Source organism: Heptranchias perlo, chromosome 7 (assembly GCF_035084215.1).
Source record: "Heptranchias perlo isolate sHepPer1 chromosome 7, sHepPer1.hap1, whole genome shotgun sequence".
Classification (NCBI taxonomy): domain Eukaryota; kingdom Metazoa; phylum Chordata; class Chondrichthyes; order Hexanchiformes; family Hexanchidae; genus Heptranchias; species Heptranchias perlo.
Genome location: NC_090331.1, coordinates 30,860,442 through 30,879,622, shown reverse-complemented (window position 1 = coordinate 30,879,622; position 19,181 = coordinate 30,860,442). Strand labels below are relative to the sequence as shown.

Here is a 19,181-nt window from a genome sequence, read left to right as displayed (position 1 = left end):
TTAAGCAGCTCAGCTGTATATTTTTTGTTTTAGTTAGTCTGCTATTCTAGCTATTTGTGAAAAGCCATGTCATGTTGGAAGGGAGGAGAAACTAGGAAATTTGGCTGAGTTACTCAGAACATTTAAATTGAATTGTAGATTTCTGATTGTTGCATCTCATTGGTTGGCTTGTATTTGAATATATTGATTCTGGGTTAAATGCCTGGATTAAATTGCCATTTGGCTCAGGTGGCAATTGCAGGTTCAGTCCTTCATGAATTTATTGTGACATATATTCAATTATTTTTAATACAAGTCTTTTACTGTAATGATCTCTTGTCCACTGTGCAGAGACAAATACAAAGTCTTGGACAGGCGGGGAAAAGGTCAAAGGTATAGTAGAAGTGTGTCATAGCATGCTAGAGGAAATCATTTCTGCTTGATGACTCTGTATTATGACTATTGTTTGCAAGAAATGTATTTTATTTAAATCTTGTTTGGGTTATTGCTGCACTATGTCCTCATGCATGTATCTTTGCTCCGATTTAGGTTTTGCTGTACAAATTTTTTACAGTGCTTTTTACATTGGCTTAGTGCTTCACTTAATAAAGCCCACTGATTCTATTATGCTCAGTTGAAAATGAATTGGGTGTTTTTAGATGTATCCATGTTTTGTGATTGCTCAAGTGTGTCTAGTTTTTCATTCTGCTCTTGTGAAAACATTTTTGGACCAATGGTAATTGTGCATGGTAGTGTGCTTAGCGCTTACAGTTCAAAGCAAAACTATTCTTTGCTTTTTGGGAATTTGTTGTTGAGAAATGTATATTTACTGTTTGCTCTGGCTGCTGTTATTGCCAGTTTTACTCAAACTTGGAAATAAGGTGCATTCCCTAAGATGTTTAAAACAACATCTGGTGTGAGGGACTTCATCTTAATATGCTAACCAAATGATCAAATAACTATTCCTTGAGAGAATGCATTTTCACTGGTTTCTCATGCACAGCAATAATTGACAGCATGTCACATTATGAAAAATAGTAACCATGTTGAAATAAGTCAACTGGCTCATGGAAAAATGAACAGCATCCAGTCTATTTTTCTTAAATGTGCAGTGGAGTAGCACAAAATTATATACTTGTCTGTTGTGAGGTGCTTGATGACACCGTGAGATTTATGTAATATTAAAGTAGGTCAACTTTAACACTGGAATGCTCTGTTTAAGCTATTAAACCTGCATTCTCTCTCAATTTTTGAAGTTGCATTAAATTTATATTTAACTGTTGAACATCTTTGTTTTTGATTGATGTGTTTCTGGGGCACCAAGATGTTGAGAAACCTAGTTGGCGAACACATGGGTATCATGGTGATCTCCGAATGCAACATCATTTGGGATCCACATTTGACTTTCCATAACTTCACAACAGAACTAACTTAAATATTCCCATGATTTTGGCTATGTTTTGTACAGTCCTAATTATAGAGTATTGGTGAATGCAGCTTCACTATAAATATAAAACCATAAACTTCTATGCACATGTTCTCTATACCTAGCAAAGTGTACACTTCTCTGCTATATACATGGGAAGGATCAGATTGTAAGGAATTGTATAACAATTGATTTTGGGTCCTGAATTTTGTGCTCTTAAATGGAGTAGACTATTTAAGCAATTGCTGTGGGAAAGTATATTGAAAACTGTACCCTGTAACAACATAATATGGCAGGACTTGTGTGATCAGGTCATTGTCATCTAGTCTAATCAGGGAGCTTAGATTTGCATATCCAAACAAATAGAATCAAAAATCCAATTATCTAACTGGATATTTTGAAACTAAAAATGAGTTTTTCAAAGCTAATTTTAAGCTTGTTGCAGGGTATACGGTTGGAATGAGCTTACTTTTGATTAAATAAATGTAGCTAAATATATTTTTGTGTCAATGCATTTGCCCTAACATTGAATGTTTTCCTTTAGTCAAATGCAAAATTAAAGCTAGTACGGAGCCTGGCTGTGTGTGAAGAGTCTTCTCCTCCGCCCACAGCTGATGTTCCACAGGACAATCAGGTAAAATGCATCAGTACATGGAATAAGTAAAATCCCTAGTCTGATGGTGTAGTGGGTTTTTTTTTGCTATTGTAGTTTTATTTCTTCAAAATAAAGGCTTTGTTACAGAGGGAAATAATTGGCTTGTTAAATTCTCATTATGCATTTGAGGAGCATCAGTTGCATTGTACTGAAGGTATTTGAACTTAAGGAGCCGAATGGTCATAATGTGAGAAAAATAACAGGTTACAGAACTCTATGCTTTACATACAAGAACAAATACTTCAGTGATAAGAATTCTACCAAATATAAAGATCCTAATTGTCTTTTTTACTGCATTTTCTGTAACTAGTACAACTTATTGCAACCATTTTATCTATTTAGTAGTAATTACTCTTCATGATTTGATTTTGCTTCTAAGTTAGTATTTGCACTCTTGAAGATCCCACAGTACTAAAAAAAAGGGTAACCTCTAGTTTTGTGGCTTAATACCTGCTTAATATATTAAGCCTGTTTATCATGTGTTTTTACAATTGATGATCTGAACCAAGCTAGATATTTTAGTGTGCTGGTGAGAAAAGCAAAATAAATTAATTCTATCTTGAAGACTTGCTTTTGCACTCAGAATAAGCTGAGAATATTAACTTGTCATGGATGTTAAATAATAGAAAGTGCACTGCTTAAACCAGAAGACTAAATTGTTGAATTCAAGCTTCTAATGACATTTTTGTTTTTCTCTTCTATCTGCAAAGATAAGATTATATAACATTTTTGGTATGGAAAGTAGCTTTGAATGTAGCTATGCCACAGCATATGTTTGTACTTTTTTTTTCATTGATGTTTATATAAAAAATGACTTAAAAGATACACGCTGCTAGAGTTTAGTAGTTGTGAATGGTTGATATTATGCACATCAATTGTTCCCTGCAGTGAAGTTTCGAGAGCAGATATTGGGGGGAGAAATTCCATAATTTTGATCTCCCCTTAAATGAGGATACAAATGAAGTTTGGTAGGTTAGCAAAAAAAAGTAGTGATGTTGGTCTGCATAACTTAAAACTCATACGAGCCAAACAATTGACTATTAACTCGTTTGTCTGTGGTGATCATTCATCATCTGATTTGTGTGCCTGTTTTAGACCACATAATGTTATAAACTTTTTAAAATTGGTTTATAAAATTCCTTTGACCTTGATTTGTTGCTGATGGTTATATGTTTGCACTAAGACTGTACTAAATCTGATGCATCTGGTTGTGCACTCGTGTTGTTCCCCATGGGGTTTTTTTGTTAGCTAAACAATTGTGATAGAATGTGCGAGAGGAGAATAGTTATTTTGAGCATATGGTGAAGACTGCTATTTTTATAGATGTCGTAGGTTAAGAGTTTTGAAAGAAGCTGGGTTCAACATGTTGAATGTAGATGAGACAATAAGGCTTGGAAGGAGATTTGTATTCGTGACAAACCTTGGAGGCAAATGCGAGAGTGAGTAATATGATCTGTGCAGATTGAAACTGGAATAACTTAGAGGTTTATTTTGTATTGTAATTTTGAGAGCGGTGAGCCATCTTTATTTTTTTCCTCTTGTTTTCATGTTAAATGGCTGCATAAATTAGTCCAACATCCTTGATGTGCATCACGTTCAAGAATGTAGGGGGTTCCTGTCAATTTGTGCGGTAGTTGGCCTAGTAATTTAGGCAGCAGTTCATGCTTGGCAAAACACATCTAGAGTAACCAGTTGCTCAAGTGTCCAATCATATAATCTATAGATGTAGGATATTAAATTTCATACAATTACATGCAAACATCCTGTATTGCACTTCTAGGATTTTCTCCCCACTTGTGACACTTCGAGTGTAATACCCCAGGTACCTACCTTACTTTCAATGTTAAATTGATGAACCAGGACCAACACTTAGCTTGCAGCTTAGAAAGCCCAACAGTAGGTAGCGCTGTTGCACCCTTATTTGCATCTCCCAGCTGGCTCTCCACATAACCTGCGACATCCACCCCACCTCACTCTTGTTCTTCACTCCTGATTAATTGCTGTCCATGTTAATCATGGCAACACTGCTCTCCGTTTGGCTCCAGATTCAATTTTTAAAAAATCCTTCTCGTGTAAGACCAGTTTAGAGGCTTACGGGTACATTTTTGTGTAAAAAAAATATTGGAAACTGTAAATGATGAACTTTTTAGCATTTTATGGGGTGACTTTTGTTTATTTATAGAAACATATCTTCATTGAAGACTACATAAGTCAGCAAATACACACATAGTATGCAAAATGCTTAAATGCAGGAACCTGCTGACAATGGGGAGAGCAGTGGGAAGAGTGCTTGATGGCTTAAAAGGGTTAATCAGTAGATCAGGAGTATGAAGCTTATGGGCAGGAGCAAATTGGTGGTGGGAACCCTAAATTCTGAAAGAGACCAAGGCAGTTCAGACCTCATTCTCCTGGGCCCCCAGGGCAGTCAGACTCCCATTTCCACAATACTGCCAAACCCATGCAAAGTTCTTCTCCATTCCCCCTGAAACCAAATTCCAGGATCATCCTTCCCATGCTTTCGTGTGTTTTATGACCTACTGTTATGAATTGATTGCCAGTGATACTGAAAAATATTGAAATGAATGAGTAACACAATTTGTTATTAAATAGTAGTAAACTTGTACCAACATTATTGCTTGTGAATTTAAGGAGATGATTTTAAGAAACAATAGAGGTGCCATTACACTACTGGGGGTAGTCTATAGGCCACCAACTATTGGGAAGGATATAGAGGAGCAAATTTGCAGGGAAATTAGAGATTTGCAAGAACCATAGACTAGTGATAATGGGGAACTTCAACTATCCTAATATCAACTGGGATAGTAATAGTGTGAGGGACAAAGAGGAGGAGGAATCTTTGAAGTGTGTTCAGGAGAAATTTCTTGACCAGTATGTTTCCAGCCCAACGAGGAAGGAGGCATTGCTGAATCTGGTTCTGGGAAATGAGGTGGGCCAAGTGGAGCAAGTGTCAGTGGGGGAACATTTAGGGAACAGCAATGATAGTATCATATGGTTTAGATTAGCTATGGAAAAGGACAAGGATCACTCTAAAGTAAAAATACTCAATTGGAGGAAGGCCAATTTCAATGGGATGAGAATGGATCTGGCCCAGGTAAATTGGAATCAAAGATGGGCAGGTAAAACTGTAAATGAACAGTGGGCGGCCTTTAAAGAGGAGATGGTTCGGGTACAGTCTGGATACGTTCCCACAAGGGAGAAAGGTAGGGCAACTGAAAACAGAGTTCCCTGGATGACACAAGAGGTTAAGAGTTTTTTTGGTTGTTTGTATATTCGGTGGCCCTGTAGGTAACACCTCTCTGTCTAAACACTTTGATTGCCTTGGCAACGGGCAGTTGGAAAGACTATCTGTAATCACCAGGTATTGTTCAGTGATTTATAAATGCGAAAGGTTCGAGGATTTCATTTCCACATTCACCTGAGGAAGGAGGAAGCCTCCGAAAGCTTGTGATTTTCAAATAAAATTGTTGGACTATAACTTGGTGTTGTAAAATTGTTTACAAGAGGTAGAGAGTAAGATGAAACAGAAAAAAGGGGCGTACGACAGATGTCAGGTTGCTAATACAAGTGAGAACCTGGCTGAATTATATACAGTTCAGAGGGGAGGCGGAAAAGGAAATAAGAGGGGCAAAGAGAGAGTATGAGAATAGAGTGGCAGCAAACATAAAAGGGAATCCAAAAGTCTTCTATAGGCATGTAAACAGTAAATGGGTAGTAAGAGGAGGGGTGGGACCAATTAGGGTCCAAAAAGGAGATCTATGCATGGCGGGCATGACTGAGGTTTTAAATGAGTACTTTGCATCTGTCTTTACCAAGGAAGATGATGTTGCCAAAAACACAGTAAGTGAAGTGGTAGTTGAGATACTGGATGGGCTAAAAATTGAAAAAGAGGAGGCACTGGAAAATCTAGCTGTACTTAAAGATAAGTCACCCGGTCCGGATGGGATGCATCCTAGGTTGCTGGGGAAAGCAGGGTTGGAAATTGCAGAAGTACTGGCCATAATCTTCCAATCATCCTTAGATACGGGGGAGGTGCCAGAGGACTGGAGAATTGCAAATGTTACACCCTTGTTCAAAAAGGGGTGTAGGAAAAACCCAGCAACTACAGGCCAGTCGGTTTAACCTCGGTGGTGGGGAAACTTTTAGAAACAATAATCCAGGACAAAATTAATAGTCACTTGGACAAGTGTGGGTTAATGAAGGAAAGCCAGCACGGATTTGTTAAAGGCAAATTGTGTACAACCAACTTGATTGATTTTTTTTTGATGAGGTAACAGAGGGGGTTGATGAGGTCAATGTGGTTGATGTGGTGTATATGGACTTCCAAAAGGTGTTTGATAAAGTGCCGCGTAATAGGTTTGTCATCAAAGTTGAAGCCCATGGAATAAAGTGGGCAGTGGCAGCATGGATGCAAAATTGGCTAAGTAATAGGAAACAGAGAGTAGTGGTGAACGGCTGTTTTTCAGACTGGAGGGAGGTATACAGAGGTGTTCCTCAGAGGTCGGTACTAGGACCATTGCTTTTTTTGATATATATTAATGATATGTGTGGGGCACAATTTCAAAATTTGCAGATGACATAAAACTTGGAAGGGTAGTGAACAGTGAGGATAGAATTAGACTTCAACAGGACACAGACAGGCTGGCGGAATGGGCGGACATGTGGCAGAAGTAATTCAATGCAGAAAAGTGTGAAGTGATACGTTTTGGTAGGAAAACGAGAAGAGGCAATATAAACTAAAGAAGTGCAGGAACAGGGAGATCTGGGGGTATATGTACACAAATCATTGAAGGTGGCAGTGCAGGTTGAGAAAGCATACGGGATCCTGGGCTTTATAAATAGAGGCATAGAGTACAAAAGCAAGGAGGTAATGATGAACCTTTTATAAAAGACTGGTTTGGCCACAACTGGAGTATTGTGTGCAGTTCTGGGCACCGTACTTTAGGAAAGATGTGAAGGCCGTAGAGTGCAGAAGAGATTTACTAGAATGGTTCCAGGGATGTGGGACTTCAGTTACGTGGATAGACTGGAGAAGATTGGGGTTGTTCTTAGAGCAGAAAAAGTTGAGAGAAGATTTGATAGAGGTATTCAAAATCATGAAGGGTCTGGACAGAGTAGATCGAGAGAAACTGTTCCCATTGGCAGAGGGGTCAAGAACCAGAGGACATAGATTTAAGGTGATTAGCAAAAGAACCAAAGGGGACGTGAGAAAAAAACTCTTTACACAGCGAGTGGTTGTGATCTGGAATGCACTGCCTGAGGGGGTGGTGTAGGCTGATTCAGTTGTGGCTTTCAAAAGAGAATTAGATAAGTATTTGAAGGGAAAAAGTTTGCAGGGCTATGGGGATAGGGTCGGGGAGTGGGACTAGCTGGATTGCTCTTGCAGAGAACGGGCACGGACTCGACAGGCCAAATGGCCTCCTTCTGTGCTCTGAACCATTCAATGATTTTTTTTAAAGTTAGTAATTAAAATCAACTTTCAGTTTGCATATCTTAAAAAAAATTATGTAACAGCAGAGACAGAGATCAGAAAAGATAGTCATCAGATTACTGAAACTTAGTGGCCTTCATCATTTGGCTGTGAGCTTTTGTCTTTTGAGAACTGGATAATCTCTTTTGCCTCTCCAAAAAAGAGAGGATACTCTTGGGCCTATGCGTGTCATAGGCCAGCTGTGAGCCATGTTCCTTGCAATGTGTCTTCACTCCAGTCTTTGAAATTATCCCTGTCTGAAAACAATGTACTTGCTTTCATTTCTCAAGTCGGCTATCCTAGTTACCTATGAAATTGACAATTCTTACTCATTTGTTTGATCTTCGAAATTAGAAAATAACTTGGGATGTTGCTTTTAAGAAATGTACTAATGTGAATAGCAAAGACCTATAATTTTTATCCATTCCTCTGATGGATCCCACCGTGTTTATCCATCCCACTGATTAGGTTCCAGGGTATTTTTCAATCCCTCTGATAGATCCCAGAGTCTGCAAAGGGACATCAACAGGTTAAGTGAGTTGGCAAGAAGGTGGAAGATGGAGTATAATGTGGAGAAATGTGAGGTTATTCACTTTGGTGGGAAAAATAGAAAAACATAATATTTTTTAAATTGTGAGAAACTATTCAATGTTGGTGTTCAGATGGATTTGGGTGTCCTTATACATGAAATGCAGAAAGTTAACATGCAGGTACAGCAAGCAATTGGAAGGCAAATGGTATGTTGGCCTTCATTGCAAGGGGGTTAGAGTATAAGAGTAAGGAAATCTTGCTGCAATTGTACAGGGCTTTGGTGAGACCACACCTGGAGTACTATGTGCATTTTTGGTCTCTTACTTAAGGAGGGATATACTTGCCTTAGAGGCGGTGCAATGACTGTTCACTAGATTAATTCCTGGGATGAGAGGGTTGTCTTATGAGGAGAGATTGAGTAGAATGGGCCTATACTCTCTGGAGTTTGGAAGAATGAGAGGTGATCTCATAGAAACTTCTAAGATTCTAAGAGGGCTTGACAGGGTAGATGCTGAGAGGATGTTTCCCCTGGCTGAAGAGTCCAGAACTAGGGAGCGTAATCTCAGGATAAGAGGTCGGCCATTTAGGACTGAGATGAGGAGGAATTTCTTCACTCAGGGTTGTGAATCTTTGGAATTCTCTACCCCAGATACCTCTGGATGCTCAGTCGTTGAGTATATTCATGGCTGAGATTGATAGATTTTTGGAACCCAGGGATATGGGGATCGGGCGGGAAAGTGGAGTTGAGGTCGAAGATCAGCCATGATCTTATTGAATGGGGGAGCAGGCTCGAGGGACCATATAGCCTACTCCTGCTCCTATTTCTTATGTTCTTATTATGACACTCGTACGGTTGAAAAGAATAATAGAGAAGATAGGGTAAATCAACAAATCATGATTAGTTGATTTGTTGGTTGGGTTTTAAAAGCCTGAAAATTGTATAATAAAGGAAACTGAAAGAGGTAAGGAGTTCCAGAGTTTTGAATGTTTTTTTCCCCGCTCTAAAGCATCTTGACACTTTTTTTTACATTATAAGGGTGGATAGAAATGCAAGCTGTTATCTTGGGGAAGAATGAGTTAAAGTGGAAGATTCTGCAATGAGTTTTGATTTCAGCAGATTGGGGATGTAGGGAGGAGGAAATATGTGTAGAATTGAATTTTTATAGCTTAGGTAGAACGGAATGGAAAGTTGACAGGAGTACTAACCACAGTAATGTTGACAAATGGAGCAAGACAAAAATGGTTGGGAGAGACCTGAGTGGATGTTTGCCCTCAAATGGCGAGCATTTTCTTATATCCTTCCAGAAGTGCATTGAAATATAGGAAAGCAGTATTTACATCTTTGGCTTTCTCATCTGCTATTGGCAGCAGATAATTTTATTTTTGACTCTGCCAGTTTTCAATTGATCAGCTTTCTGTTCACAACCAAAAAGTTCAGATCCCCCTTTGCAGTCTTTGAGCTTGTGGATAGGAAGTTTGAAGGCTACTGGGTTTGCTCGAGTTTATATTTATAACCAAATAGTGGGAAGGAGATAGAGGAGCAAATTACAGAAAGATGCAAGTCCTATAGAGTAATGATAATGGAGGACTTCAGTTATCCAAATATAGACTGGGACAGTGACAGTGACCGTGTAAAGGGCAAAGAGGAGGAGGAATTCCTGAAATGTGTTCAAACGAACTTTCTGGAACAGTGTGTTTCCAGCCCAAAGAATGTGAAAATGCTTAACTGGAGGAGGGCAAATTTCAGTGAGTTAAAAAGGGATCTTGCCCAAGTGGATTGGAATCAAAAATTGGTAGGCAAAACAGTAATTGAACAATGGGAGGCTTATTGGTTGGTTCGGGTACAGAGTAGACATATCCCTATGAGGGGGAAAGGAAGGGTATCCAAAGCTGGAGCTCCCTGGATGACTAAAGATATAGAGATTAAAATGAAACAGAAAAAGTAGGCTTATGACAAATGTAAGGTTCATAATACAGTAGAGAACCAGGCTGAATACACAGTACAGAGGAGATCTAAAAAGGGAATAAGAGGGGCAAAGAGAGAGTATGAGAATAGATTAGTGGCTAACATGAAAGGGAACCCAAAAGTCTTTTATAAACATATAAATAGTAAAAGGGTAGTCAATGGAAGCATGGGACCAATTAGGGACAAAAAAGATCGTCTTGTGGAGGCAGAGGGCATGGCTGAGGCACTAAGTGAATACTTCACATCCGTCTTCACTAGAGAAGAGGATGCTGCCATTGTAGCAGTAAAGGAGGAGGTAGTAGCAATATTGGATAGGATTAAAATAGATGAAGAGGAGGTATTTAAAAGATTGGCAGCACTCAAAGTAGTAAAGTCAGTCGGTCCAGATGGGATAAAGTTGGGAGATAAAATTGGTAAGAGAAAGGTTAGTGCACCAGTGGAGCGAGCCATGTTCCACATCAGCTTACATGTTCAAGGAGAAGACATTGGTATTTTCTGGTGGCAGATAACTTACTTCAGCAGTAGTCGTAAACCACAGTCCAATCTTTGGGTTATTCTCTGGTTCGGTGTCAGCCGACATCAAGTTACCAGAATTTCCTGGTTCAGTTGTGTTTCATAAATATGCATGTAAGTATAGGGACTCTGATCTCCTTGCAACATGAGTTGTATTGTACAGTGGAACATTGAAATAGCATTATATCATGCATGCATATGAGAGCAAATTCTGATGATTGGGAATTCTTTGCGTTCAATCTAATTTTTGAAAGGAGATTTTACGGACTAAAATGAGTACCTGTAACTTCACAATTTCATATTTCCTCTGCTACCCTTGCTTTCCAACAAAGATTGCCTGTTCTTCTTTGTACTGCTGTTATAAATTGTTTCTTTGAAAAAGAGCATATCCTCAAGGTTATATCACCTGACTTATTTGATATTATGTTGATACTGTTCCATTTATGTTACAATAATATGAAACTGTGAAAGTCAAAATTCTGTAGTAAACGGTGTCTTTTTCAAGTAGTCTGCTCAGTGGATTGGTGTAGCATACTATCCAGGGCATTTGCCAAATCACTGTGAAGCCAGTTAGGGAAGATTGTTGAAGTATTTTGAGGGGGAAAATATGTGAAATGAGATTACCATTTTTGTTAAACTCCACACCTCAAAATATGTTAATCCATGTGTTGAATGAATAATATTATGACTACGATTTGTCTTGTGTTTACACAGGATAAAATTCAACTACAGTTAATACAAACACTTGATAAAGAAGAACAGCCCACAAAAGATGAAGCTGAAAAGGAAGAATGCATAGACAAACCAGATAAAATGCATAAAAAAATGTTATCAAGAGGTTTACACTGCATTTCTTCACTAAAATACTTTCAGATTTTGGATGCTTGCTGAGTGACTTGTAAATGAATGGAACTTCTCAATCTCTCTCTCAACCAGATTCCAGCCAAGAATATACAGATTCCACTGGAATAGATCTTCATGAATTTTTAGTAAATACTTTGAAAAATAACCCCAGGTACATATTGAAATGAGTTTTTGATTATATTTAGAAGATGCAATATTTTCAGTCATGCATTGTTTATGGTACATAGTTATTGTACACATTTGGAATTTATTCTTTGTACCTGAGATCAAACCAACCATCATTACTTACCCGAGTGGCAGTTTGACGGTCGAATAGCTGTGCATTCACCCTCCTATCAGCAGCTGCTCACTATAACCATGGTTGCCATAACTATTCCTAGGAATTCTGAACCACCACCAGCCAGTTTTTTTTTTTAAAAAACACACGTTGGTGCCACACAGTTGATAAACACAATAACGTGTACAGAGATCTCGGAGGGTTGTAGGGCTGGAGGTGGTTACAGAGATAGGGAGGGGTGAGGCCATGGAGGGATTTGGAAACAAGGATGAGTATTTTAAAATCGAAGCGTTGCCGGACCGAGAGCCAATGTAGGTCAGTGAGCAGAGGGGTAATGGGTGAACGGGACATGGTGTGAGTTAAGATATGGGATGCAGAATTTTGGATGAGCTCAAGTTTATGGAGCGTGGAAGATGGGAGGTCGGCCTGGAGCATTGGAATTGTCAAGTCATCCTGTACTGTAATTTCTATGAGAGATGCTACTGTTATACATACAATAGAACTCCTCTAATCCAACCACCAATGGAAATGGTTGAATGTTGACTTACTCTTGCTGAAATTTAGCGAAGCTTTAATCCCCCAAAATTCTAACCTTCATGTTAGCTGGCAGACACAATTATATTTTATGTATTCCTTTTCATTCAAACCAGCACGTCCTTATTAACTGTGACTGTCAGTTGTTGCTCAGCTCTTGCACTGCTGTGATATTTAAATGGCAGCTATTCCTCCTGACTTCAACGCAGGCTCCTGCAGCTGTAGTTGGGACTGAAATTGGGAGATAGAATTGCCATTAAAATATCACTGTGCAACAGTTGATAAGAATGCACTCGTGGTGCTACTGCTACCATCTTTGGAGCAGTGGTCACCATTCTCCACAGAAATTCTGTGCTGTGAGAGAAACCTGAGTGAAGGTATGACCTTTAAGTAAAGGTGCATTTACACCATCACAGTAGCAATCTAACAGTAAAACAAAGAATAAGGTGCCCTAGAGGAGAAAGTCTTGCTCTGCTTTGCTTTAGTGTCCTTTTGGGCCTTTGAATCTGATTTATATATTTCAAATCTAGCATATCCAAATTCACTGTGCAATGATACTAAACTTGCGTGATTGCACCTTAGGACAAACATTGTACTTTGAACACTAAATAGCAAAATAAATTTCTCTTGTACACAAGTATATACAACATTGTGCATGATGAATTTATTTATTTCTCCCCAAACTTTCCTTTTTCTCATCTTACTTACTGAAGGGGGCGACACGGAGCTTCATACTTAATTTGAGCTTTAACAATGAGTGTCAGAGGCACTTTAACCACTGCCCCAAAGACCATTGCAGTTATGTGCAATCCTGTTTGCCCTCTATGTCGTCTGTAGGTTCAATTTCCAGCAGTAACTCTGAACAGTGATCAAATGAGGAAACATTAAGGGTAGTTGGTCCTATGATTGGTGTCAGCTTAGCTCAGTGGTAGCTTTTACTACTGTGTCCAGCAATATCACCATTATGCAGACAAAACTACTGTACTCATTAGGACACTGGTTTGCTGGATTATCTGTAGCCAAGTGTGAAGAATCCCAGCACAAAATAAAAGGATCTTACCCCTCCATTTGTGAGCGAAGCTGGCCAGTCATCAGCAGTGCCCTGGAGTACTGTGAACCTACCTTGGGTATCAGATGCTGAGTCTGCCACAGAGAGTTAACTTTGTTCTGAACTTCCAGTGCCAGAAAATACATCTAGGAGCCACCTCACTATCCAGAATCCCCAATTATCTCCCCCAAAAGGACAGTAGTTCCAAGTCCAAATGCTTCCTTTGCATGCAACTTTGTTCTGCATGCAAATGAGCCTGCAGATAAATGTAAAGCCTTCAAATGATTTAACTTTTGTTCATTTAGATGCTGATATTTTTTTTTTGGAAATTTAATGCTCATCAGTCAACTGTTACATAAATAGACTAACACATAGGTCCAGTGTGGTTTAAGCAACTGGATGTCCACACTGGACGGAAAAATCACATATTTGTCACTGTGTAGTATGCAGGTAGGTTCATAATTAATAGAAATATTGTCTTGTGCTTGCAGGGAATTTAATTGAGAAGTGCATAATTTCCAGTTGCTTTTTGTTTCAAGCATTTGAACTAACCTATTTGGCAAATGAATGCTACTGAAAATTTTTTTTTGTTCTCCAGGGATAGAATGATGTTGCTGAAGTTAGAACAAGAAATTCTGGATTTTATCAGTAATAACAAGTAAGAGCTGATATTGATGCATAGGCTAAATGTATTTTCACAGCTTATGTACTGTTACTAATGGTCTCGCTTTCTTCCTCTTCAGTATTCAATATAGGAAGTTTCCTCCAATGACCTCCTACCACAGGATGTTGTTGCACAGAGTGGCTGCATACTTTGGCTTAGATCACAATGTTGACCAAACAGGAAAAGCTGTGATTATAAATAAAACTAGCAACACAAGAATGTAAGTGATTTAACTTCTGAAATGCTTTTATTTATAATTAAGTTAATCATTTTATTGTGCTTTTAAAAGTTTGCTTCAGTATTGGATTCGGGAGGGGGGCAAAAGAAACCACTTCGACTTACTAGCACTACTGCAACAACATGCATTTGTATAGGGCCTTGAACATAGAAAAATGTTGCAAGGCACTTCACAGAGGCAAAATCAAAAAAATATATAAAGGACACCAAACCAAAGAAGGACATGTTAGGAAGGATAACCAAAAGCTTGGTCAAGGAGGTGAGTTTTAAGGAAGGCCATAAAGGAGTTCGAAAGGTGGATGGGTTTCGGGAGAGAATTCCAGAGCATGGGACTTAGGCGGCTGAAGGCATGGTCACCAATAGTGGGGCAAATGGAGAGGGGGATGCATGAGACTTGAATCAGAGGAACAAAGAGTGCAGGGGGTTGGGGTTGTAGGGCTGGTGGAGGTTGCAGAGCGAGGAAGGGATTTTAAATTTGAGGTACTGCGGGACCGGGAGCCATTGTAAGTCAGCAAGGACAGGGGCGATGGGTAAGTGGGATGTATGGAGGTGGAAATAATTATTCTTTGTGATGGAAAGGATTATGGGATCAGAAGCTGAACTCAGGCTCAACTAGGGTGCCAAGGTTCCAAACAGTCTGGTTCAGCATGAGAAAGTGGCCAGGGAGGGTGATGTGACTGGGACTGAAAACTATGGCTTTGGTCCTCCCAATGTTTCATTGGAGGAAATTGAGGTTCATACAAGACAGGAAGCAGTCTGATAACAGAGGCAGGAGAGAGGTCGAGAGATGGCACTGGGAATTGTCACCATACATGTGGAAGTTTACCCCATGTCTTTGGATGATGTCATTAAGGGGCAGCACATACTAACGATGAGAATGGGCCCAAGGATAGATCCCACAGGGACTCCAGAGCTAACAGTTTGTGAGCAGGAAGTTGCTCTGGCTATGACCAGATATGTAAGACTGAAGCCAAGCGAGGGCAATTCCCCCTAAGCTGGGCAATGGAGGAGAAGCGTGGAGGAAATTGGTGCGGTCGACCAAGTCGGGCTGCAGAGAGGTCGAGGAGGGATGATGTTGGTGATTTTGGTTGGGCTGTTTGTGTTGTGTCAGGGCAGAAACCTGATTGGAGAGATTCAAACGGAGTTGCGGAAAAGATGAGCAAGGATTTGGAAGGTGACAAATTATTTGATAATTGTAAACAATTTTACAACACCAAGTTATAGTCCAACAATTTTTATTTGAAATCTACAAGCTTTCGGAGGCTTCCTCCTTCCTCAGGTAATTGTCAGGAGCTCCTTGAAACCTACGCATTTATACATCATAGAACAATACATGGTGTTTACAGACTGCCCGTTGTCAAGGCAATCACCGTGTTCAGACAGGGAGGTGTCACCTACAGAACCCCCGAATACACATTCAACAAAAAAAACAAACAGGAAAAAAAAACAGAGAGAGAGAGAGGCAGAAACATCCGGAAGGCAGAGAAAGCCAGCAAATGACCCATTATATTAAAAACAGATAGCTTTTGTTCGCTGGTGGGGTAACGTGTAGCGTGACATGAACCCAAGATCCCGGTTGAGGCCGTCCTCATGGGTGCGGAACTTGGCTATCAATTTCCTTGACGATTTTGCGTTGTCGTGTGTCTCGAAGGCCGCCTAGGAGAACACTTACCCGAAGATCGGTGGCCGAATGTCCCTGACTGCTGAAGTGTTCCCCGACTGGGAGGGAACCCTCCTGTCTGGCGATTGTTGCGCGGTGTCCGTTCATCCGTTGTCGCAGTGTCTGCATGGTCTCGCCAATGTACCATGCTCCGGGGCATCCTTTCCTGCAGCGTATGAGGTAGACAACGTTGGCCGAGTCACAGGAGTATGAACCATGCACCTGGTGGGTGGTGTCCTCTCATGTGATGGTGGTATCTGTGTCGATGATCTGGCATGTCTTGCAGAGGTTACCGTGGCAGGGTTGTGTGGTGTCGTGGACGCTGTTCTCCTGAAAGCTGGATAATTTGCTGCGAACGATGGTCTGTTTGAGGTTGGGTGGCTGTTTGAAGGCGAGTAGTGGAGGTGTGGGGATGGCCATAGCGAGGTGTTCGTCGTCATCGATGACATGTTGAAGGCTGCGGAGAACACGGCGTAGTTTCTCCGCTCCGGGGAAGTACTGGACGACTAAGGGTACTCTGTTGGTTGCGTCCCGTGTTAGTCTTCTGAGGAGGTCTATGCGATTTTTCGCTGTGGCCCGTCGGAACTGTCGATCGATGAGTCGAGCGTCATATCCTGTTCTTACCAGGGCGTCTTTCAGAGTCTGTAGGTGTCCATCCCGTTCCTCCTCGTCTGAGCAGACCCTGTGTATTCGCAGGGCCTGTCCATAGGGGATGGCCTCTTTGACGTGGTTAGGGTGGAAGCTGGAAAAGTGGAGCATCGTGAGGTTGTCCGTGGGCTTGCGGTAGAGTGAGGTGCTGAGGTTCCCGTCTTTGATGGAGATTCGTGTGTCCAAGAAAGAAACCGATTCTGAGGAGTAGTCCATGGTGAACTTGATGGTGGGATGGAACTTGTTGATGTTATCGTGTAGTCTCTCCAGTGATTCTTCGCCGTGGGTCCATAGAAAGAAAATGTCGTCGATGTATCTGGTGTATAGCGTTGGTTGGAGGTCCTGTGCAGTGAAGAAGTCCTGCTCGAACTTGTGCATGAAAATGTTGGCATATTGGGGTGCAAATTTGGTCCCCATGGCTGTTCCGTGTGTTTGGGTAAAGAACTGGTTATCGAAGGTGAAGACATTGTGATCCAGGATGAAGCGGATGAGTTGTAGGAAGGCGTCTGGAGATTGGCTGTTGTTGGTGTTGAGTATTGATGCTGTCGTGGGTGCTGAGTTTTTGTAGGAAGTCTGTAGTGTCACGACAGAAGCTGGGGGTTCCCTGTACGATGGGTTTCAGGATGCCCTCGATGTATCCACAGAGGTTCTCACACAGGGTTCCGTTGCCTGATACGATAGGACATCCGGGTGTGTTGGCTTTGTGTATCTTTGGGAGGCAGTAGAAGTCTCCCACGCGGGGAGTACGTGGGATGAGAGTGCGTAGGATGTTTTGAAGGTCTGGATCGAAGGTCTTGATCAGTTTGTTGAGCTGGTGGGTGTGTTCTTTGGTCGGATCTGCGGGTAACCGTCTGTAGTGTTCCTGGTTGTCCAGTTGTCGGTATGCTTCTTTGCAATAGTCCGTTCTGTTCTGTATGACGATGGCTCCTCCTTTGTCCGCTGGTTTGATGACGATGTTGCGGTTGGTCTTGAGAGCATTGCGTTGTGCTCGGGTGACATTCTGGACTGTCTTCTGAGTGTGCCTGATGAATCTGGCATTGACGCATTTCCTGACAGCTTGGGCATACATGTCAAGCTGAGGGCAGCGACCCTCCGGAGGAGTCCAGTTTGACTGTTTCCTCTTCGGTTGCTGTACCGCGGATCCCTCTGTCTGCTGTTCCGGATCATTGATTGTCTCATTGGGTTCGCTGTTGAAATCTTGGGGTTTGTGGTAGAATTCCCGGAGCCTCATTCTCCTGATGAATTCCTCTGTGTCCGCCGCGAGACTAACGGGGTCCATTTTGGTAGTGGGGCAGAAATTGAGCCCTCGGCTGAGAACTTTGATTTCGTCTGGTTGAAGGGTGTGGTCGGACAAATTGACGATAGACTTCCCTGTGGTTGCAACCGTGGTACCAGGGGAAGCTTGGTTGATGCTGGTGGTGATGCCGAGTTTCTCAAGCTTCCTGCTCTTAGTTTTCATGTTACTGCCATCAAATTATTTGATGGCAGTAACTGTGTAACACGTAGTAAATGTTAATATTGAAAATTTTGCAAGCACAGTCTCCACTACTCTTGTACAAAAACAATATGCAAAACATTTCATCTTTGTTTGTGAAAATAGTCCTCATAGTTTGTCAACATTTTCATTACACATCAAGATGTTGCAAATCTCACTTGTGCAGTTATGGACTTGTAAGGCTTAGTATATTTGGTGTGAAATCGGGTTTTAAAGTTCTGTTAACTGTGTAAGATTTCTTTATTCAGTTATATGACCAAAAATTGTCCTTTATTCCTAAAGGTAAATGTAGAATAATTTCGAGACCCTCCCCAACCTTTAAAAAAAGGAATTTCAAAAATTCTATAAAATATTGAAGCTGTACTTAAAGCCTTGCCATAGTGCAACTTCCGCTGTTTCAATGGAGTGAAGTACAGAGGTCATTGCTACATTGAAAATAAGTGTGGCACAAATTAGTTTAAAAATTAAAATCAGGATAACAACTGTTTTTATGGGCTGTTTTCCTTCCCTTCTAGTAACAGGAATTAAAGAAACTCTAAACAGACTCTAAATGTGAATGTCAGTTGAACCTGTGCAGTCGAAATACTTGCCTCCATTAAATGCTAAAAATGTTGCTAGCAGGCTGTTGCAAATTGATTTCAGAATGGAGTTTTGGATGATCCAGTGGGCTAACCTACTATCTTTACAGAACCTAGGATTGAATCCAGCCCTAATGATAGTGAAAGCCTCCTTCCTCTAAGAGCCCCACATTAAATAAATTTAGACATTCAATCTAGTTCCACAGTGTGAGATTTGACAGCAAATTGGCATTTTTGCTCACAAACGCCACCAGGATGATTGATGCGAGAAATGGAAAATTTACTGTGGTGTACTGGGAGATAATCTTCTAAAGTTTGTGCAGAATGTTGATGCCGCGTGCCAAAAGTGGGAAAGCATTAAATTCTTTGGCATTGATATCACTTATCTTTGATCACTTAGAAAATATATATTTAGCATAATTCAGTATTTGTCATTGTTCAATTTTTTTTTTCCTTGCAGACCTGATCAGAAGTTTTGTGAACATATAAAAGATGATACAACTGACGATTTTCAGAAGAGGTATATCCTTAAACGAGATAATTCAAGCATTGACAAAGATGATAACCAAGTAAGTGCTCAATTTGTCTGCAATCTTGGATTCCACTTCTAAAACAAAG

General features: G+C 40.6%; 1 protein-coding gene across 15 annotated transcripts in view; it reads left to right on the top strand.

Annotated features, from left to right (window-relative positions):
- The window catches only part of LOC137323587 (R3H domain-containing protein 1-like), a 119,737-nt gene that overhangs the window by 35,614 nt on the left and 64,942 nt on the right, over positions 1 to 19,181 (top strand). For 11 of the 15 annotated variants that reach the window (XR_010963401.1, XM_067987231.1, XM_067987232.1 and 8 more), the window contains exons 4-10: positions 331 to 372; positions 1,950 to 2,039; positions 11,273 to 11,396; positions 11,495 to 11,573; positions 13,880 to 13,939; positions 14,025 to 14,165; positions 19,024 to 19,132. Coding sequence is in view for 14 of the 15 variants with exons in the window: in XM_067987231.1 (XP_067843332.1) it covers positions 331 to 372; positions 1,950 to 2,039; positions 11,273 to 11,396; positions 11,495 to 11,573; positions 13,880 to 13,939; positions 14,025 to 14,165; positions 19,024 to 19,132 (645 nt within the window). In the remaining variant the exon portion in view is untranslated. The remainder of the gene's footprint in view (positions 1 to 330; positions 373 to 1,949; positions 2,040 to 11,272; positions 11,397 to 11,494; positions 11,574 to 13,879; positions 13,940 to 14,024; positions 14,166 to 19,023; positions 19,133 to 19,181) is intronic. The other 4 variants (XM_067987239.1, XM_067987240.1, XM_067987236.1 and 1 more) reach the window with 2 other exon arrangements.